This window comes from Opisthorchis viverrini, assembly GCF_000715545.1.
Source record: "Opisthorchis viverrini unplaced genomic scaffold opera_v5_330, whole genome shotgun sequence".
In the NCBI taxonomy this organism is placed as follows: Eukaryota; Metazoa; Platyhelminthes; class Trematoda; order Opisthorchiida; family Opisthorchiidae; genus Opisthorchis; species Opisthorchis viverrini.
The window spans coordinates 96,744-103,075 of record NW_008751991.1 but is presented as its reverse complement, the minus strand read 5'-3'; the positions used below and the strand labels follow the sequence as shown (position 1 = coordinate 103,075).

The following is a 6,332-nucleotide window of genomic DNA, read 5'->3' as shown; positions in this document are numbered from 1 at the left end:
GAATACGGGGACCATCCCACAATATCTGTGACCAAGATGAGATTGCGTGTACAACACGGTAGCAATTTAAGTTGTACCAGTCTCTCAAGAATACGGGGACCATCCCACAATATCTGTGACCAAGATGAGATTGGGTGCACCATACAACACGGGGGAGGTCTTCTCGTCTCCAGTTGTCTAACTTCTCTCTGGTGGAAAATCACCAACAAGGCCACTTTCATTTTTGTCTATCACGAACCAGACAAACGAATCTGTTTTGATTCTCCATGGTCTTACATGCGTTTTCGTTCATTCTATGCTTGCGTAAATACTGATGTACTTTGCAGTGTAAAAGTCAGAAACAGAAGCTGCCGATGTTTGGACTCGCAGTAGTTTTATGAATGTGCTTGTGTGGATAACCAGGTACTTTAATGCACTTTTGGGGAGATTGTAAACTACTTTGATTCTAGAGGCCTTGCAAATTCACTGTGTGCCAAGCTATGTTCATTTTCTCGTCGTATCTTCTTTGCATGGAGGCCAAAGGGGGTAATTAAGTAACAATAAATGCATAAATAAATAACTAAGGAATTAAAAACCTGATTTACACTTGTAAGTGTCTTCAGTGGACCGTAAACCACACTCCCTCAAATAATAGGCTTTCCCTTCGTGGGTTAAACTCCCTAGAAGCTCAGAAGAGGCTTTTGGACAAACGCAAGCACGTACACGACGGCGGGAATGCAACATGACTGAAAGCAACCACTTGGTCATGCGTTTCACTGCTTCAACCCTATTCCGCCCGCACCAAGACGTTCGTTTTCATACGCCAACTGGCTCTTACAAGCCATCTATAAGAAACTAGTTTACGTGTTCAAATTTGTCCTTACCCCAGGAGAACTTAACGCATATGGATATTTTTGGCGTATGGTTTCTGTTGTGGACCACAGTCTAATTAATGCCTTCTCAGTACCGTGAACCCCGGTCTAGATAGCCCCCTGATCGCCTGGTGCGCTTGACCAAACCAGAAGAGTCAATGAACCCGCGAACCGGCTGATCTATTAATCACTGTCGCGTACAGGCAGGTCGAAAAACTGATACTGAGAATACAACTCATCCATCAAGGACGAGTGAAGAACAACCAATGAAATCCGCCTCAACGAAAATGGTTATTCCATTGGTTGTTATGTAGTCTCGTTACGTTCAGAGCTGGTTCTCCTAATAGTTTTTAGGCGCGTCAAAGTACATTTTAACTGTTCCAAATAACTGCCTTTTATCTATATCATTTTTATACGAGGCTACAGAGTTTCACCTAAAGTGACTCGGGACTTGGCTATCCGAAAGGATGAGTATCGCTCAGTCCATTCAGAATCTAGCCTTTGTATAGCTTAATGTTTCCCCAACGTTTACGAATTCCTCCGATCAATTAGAATGGCACTCTTTTCCCATAGTTAGCGACTATTCTGTCCCCCAACTCATATAATCTTTTCACGCGCCTAAATAGAGTTTCTCTGTGAGTGAGACGTGGGTATATATTGCGTCCTAGAAACTCTTAGGAATACATAAAATCGAAGTCGATTTTCCAGACATCACCAGCTCTGTGCCATTTTGTGAGCATATCTTTTTATCTCAGTTGCCAGGACTGATGTTTTCTGGCTGCCCGTTTCTCGCGCTGCTTGTCAGTACATAGCCGGAAACTTGCTCCTGCTGACAATCCATCCAGACGTGTAATGTTTGGTTGTAATGACAGTCCGTAATATCGCCTCAATTAAGGGGTGACATTGCTCAGTAGTTTGCTTACGCTTGAAATTCTACCGGAGAAATCGGTTGAGTTTAGCAGATGCAACAGGTTTTTACATGGTTACTCCGTGGAATACCGTGCTTGAGGCGTGGCTATGAGGAACAAGTTCAACGGCGCAGAGATGTCGACACCTCAAATGCCCTCGGTGGAAAAAATCCAATTGATTCTTACGGAATGTCTATAACTTTTAGTAATAGCGAGACGCTGCGATACGAAGCGCTTGGGAGGAAGTATTGTCGGTCCTAAATGATGGCTAAAAACTAAGCGAAATGTCAAGGTTTTTCAGTATTACTTATGAGTGAAAATAAATAAGATGGATAGCTTCGGAGGAAAGTGTTCACCACTCAGCTGGTGCGGCGACGGCGAAATTCCTATCTCGATGACTAAAGAATAAGTTGCTAAACTCTTGGTGGTGGCAGTCATGGCGAACTTACCTCCAAGAGATTGGCAACGCTTTGTCTCTAAAGTCGAATAAATGATTTACCTGTATCACCAGGACTGGTTCAACTTACGGACCCATCTACTAACTGACTGCAGAGGGATGAATGTATAAGCAGGTTGCTTGCAAATAAGATATTTAGCCCATTTTTTTGTGAGTTGTCTCATGGGACGGTCCAATGAGTCTCAGATCACGATGTGTTCAAGCTTCGCTTTTTCAAACTGCTGTCCGATTGCGTTACACTGTAGCAGATTCATAAAGGGCTCAGTTAATAGCCGGAAGTTTGCTGGTTGAGAAACTTTCAGAACAGTTGTGGAGATGAACACTGCTGGTGACTTCAAAAGAAGCATATACCACCTGCATGGTGTTCCTCAACTTTCATCACACGGTGAATTCAATTTTGGGGTGAGAGTTATATTGAAAAAGCTGTGCGGTAGTTTGTATGTTCGAACTTTTGTGGAGCTTGGCCAACTACGCATTGATGGTTGATCACGAGAAGCAAAAAACGGTTGCGTAATTTCTTTGGGCCTTCCAGCATAGGATTAATTTATTGCGGGAAAGGCCTGGTAAGGAGACAGCCCATGGTGAAGAGAAAAGTTTTATTCACGGTAAACAAAAATTCCAACTCACATAACTTCAGCAATGGCTTCCACAATCTCTTTCAAGTGCTCGATAACAAACCTTACAGTTTCATGATGGAACCCTACGCTTTGTCACCCCGCTCACTTGCTGAATCCTTGATTTTTTTTAACAAATGAGGGAATTTTTAGACGTTCCTGATTTACAACTTATCACTAAGCTATCACTTCTTGGATATCCGTCATTCATTGTCCAGAAAGTGTTTGTTCCCTCACGCTGGTCTGTCCCATCACGACAACAGCTGTATCATAGCAACACCGCATGCATATTGAGGCGCTTGCCTGGAGTTTATCTGTGGCTGTCATGCCACCGCTGTCGTCCGTTCGACAACTGTGATACCTTTGAAACATTGTCTGTAAGTGTGGAGTAGAGTGGCCTAGACTCTAGCCCAGTCACCTAACTAAAGTTACCTTGTCACTTAGGGTAGAGCGAGCATTGCTATGCAGACATTGACTATAATCGACAGATATTGACCATAACAAGACGAGCAGTTGCTCAGAGCTTCAGAGACCTAGAGCTCCCGTAACCAAGAACACCTGAAACGAAATGCGCACAGCAGGTTTCAAGCGTCTCTGGAGATACCCGACTGGGAAGTCATGCCTTGTGGACCAATCGGTCGACATAATCAAGGTAGGCCACTGAGTCGTTGTTCGACGCGTAGGGCGTTCCGCTCACATCACACAAGCGCGAACAAGTTCACCTGTTCTGAAGTAAAATTCGGATGAGTTCGGTGTGTGCTGGTGGAGTAGTGATAACACACAGCCTCTCGCATCAGATGTGCGGGGTTCACACCCAGGCACGCCAATTGAATATGCTCAGCTCTAACAAGAGCGAAACTCGAGTTGAGTGCTTTTCCTCACAGCCTTTGGTGTGGACTCACCAGAATGATTGCACCAGGAGAGGAGGACGACTGTTCAAACAAGACTCATGTGAGTATGTATCCTTGAAATGCCGCAATCATCAACACCTTAAATGTACTATTGGTAACTTAAACTGCCCCACATGTCGTGGTTGAGGATCTGCAGTACAAAACTTCAGAAGAACTTTTTTGTTTTACCACGTGACCTATGCACTACTCAATTTCGGAAATGATGAAAAAACAGAAATTTGTCGAATAGTCTATCAACTGAAAGACGAAACGACCTGGTGAAGCACTTTTGATGAGAGCGACCGCCATAGATGAAAGATTCAGTTGGACTCCGTTGAGTCTCTGGTCAAAACCAAATTCGTGTAAAAATGAAACTATTTGTCTAAATGTGTGCAATTTGGGTTCAAACAAAACGTGAGTTTTAGGGAAACTCGGGGTTCGCTCCTGCCTAATGAGCCCCAAAAATGACGAATTCTGTCATGGACAGTCCAAGAGGTAGGTAGTGTGCTACGTTTGGTAATTTATTTAATTTCTTGCATCAGTATCACTTGCACAGGACAATTTGGACAAAAACGTGGACATCTGCTTGATGGGCGGGTAAATTGGTAAATGTGTCCAATAATATGCACACTAGTTATGAAACATGCGAGTAGCATCTGCTTGTATTAAAGGGACGTCCACATTGCCGAAAGGATGTCGATTTGGAAATTACTGAACCGTTTTGGAATATTTGTTTATAATTGTTCAATATTTAGACAATGACTCGCTCAATCCCGCACCGACAGTGTCACCTCGATTGGTGATGAAACGTTTGCAATCCAATTGCCAAACTGAGTAAATACACCAACAACGGCGCAGCGCATGGGAGCTACCTAGATTCCGATCGAGGATGTCGACATTTCAAAACCCCTGTGTAAAGGAGCTTTCAGACTGCGACCTCGATTGGTCTCCTTGAATGGTGACGAAACGTTGGCAAATCAATTGCCAAGCTCGGCAAACAGATCAACAGCCACCTGATCAATTACCAAGCTTTTAGGCCGTTTGATAGCCCTGTGGCTCAACAAAGCACTCTGTACTCAAACACATTGTTACTTTCAACGGAATTTGGGAAACGGTGTTGTCGCCTTGTTTAAATGGCGTTCATCTCACCGACAGTGAGTTACGGGAAAGATGTTTATACAACTTATTCTGTCAAGGATAGTGGCACCAATTGTGGACCACTAAAGAGAGACAAGTTCAATAAAATAACCTGATATATACCGGAAATATTTTCCCATGTCACATATTATGGTAAGGAGTTGCTGTGGACCACAGTCCCTTAATGCCTTCCTATTACCGTATACCCCGGTCTGGATAGTCGCTTGATCGCCTGGTGCGCTTGGCCAAACCAGAAAAGTCAACGAACGTGCGAGTCAGCCGTCCTATTGACCACTGTCGCGTACAAGCGGGTCAAAATATGATACTAAGAATACAACTCATCTGTCAAGGACGAGTGAAGAACACCCAATGAAATAGGTCTCAACGAAAAAGGTTATTCTAATGGCTGTTATATAGTCCCGTTACGTTCGGAGCTGGTGCTCCTAATAGGAGTTTACTTTGCTGTTTCACTAAAATGTGGTTCTTTACGGGACTCCGGCTTATCAAGCTCTCGTTTTAGTTTAATATCATGAGTAGTTAAACCGAGGTTTAGAAAAGAATTCCAGCAAACTCATGACCGGCTTTTTCTGTCAGTGTGGATTACGTTTCTAGAAGCGTAAACAGAGTAAGCACGTCTGGATTTAGTCATGCTCTAAAGACAGACAGATCATAGGACGAGGGTAAGTGAGTCTGATATTGTCCTTCACGTGAAGCTAATCGTGTACGGATCACTATATTTTGGGCGCTCATCAGCTGAGCCCTAATCAGTATGAAAGAGGTAGATTGCTGTCCAAGAGGTTTCGTCAACCTCATGGGTAATATGTGATGTTTGTGTCTCCACAGAAAGAGTGCCGTCCGCTCAGCTAGAAGAGATTATGAATGGAGAATTCAGCTCAGATCTGTCTGAGTCTTTGGTTGATACTCAAATGCAAGGAGTCAAAACAGGCCGAAAAGAACGTTGCTCAGCAGAGTAGCTTTGAACGCAAGTGGACATGAGACCGATATGCAACAGTTTATTCACACATTTTTGCGTTTGTGTGTGTTTGGTAACCTTGTATGCTCGACCCTGAAAATTACCCCTCCTCGGACCAATAGAAAGCGTTTCTTTTGACCCACCGCGTGTGACAGTATCTCCCAATCACAATAATTTCCTCTCTCTTCATTCGTTTAATTCTGTCCGGAAAGGTTTATTTGGTTAACAAGTCACTGTCATTTGTTTTTGAGGAGCATGGTCACAAACAAAAAAGGCGAATGCAAGCGACGAGTGCGAAAGGGTAACAGGAGAATATGGGAGAAAAGAGAGAAACGTCTCATTCGAAACCATGCCAAGAACAGTTCCATTCTGATGAGGTGAATCCCAAAGTAGGTAAAGATTTTTATATGGAACCACGCGTCTAAAGACCAACAACCAAAGAAAGGACAAACAATGGTGAATGCTCTTCAAGGCGCAGTGTGCGCCAGCACAGTCAAGACTC

At 43.6% G+C, this 6,332-nt stretch overlaps 1 protein-coding gene across 1 annotated transcript in view; it reads left to right on the top strand.

Moving 5' to 3' along the window:
- Nucleotides 1–479: 479 nt before the first annotated feature.
- T265_10092 (hypothetical protein) overlaps nucleotides 480–6,332 on the top strand; it is a gene marked incomplete at both ends in the record, with an annotated part of 20,389 nt that continues 14,536 nt past the window's right edge. Inside the window, one exon of the mRNA XM_009176362.1 lies at nucleotides 480–525. Coding sequence (XP_009174626.1) covers nucleotides 480–525 — 46 coding nt within the window. The remainder of the gene's footprint in view (nucleotides 526–6,332) is intronic.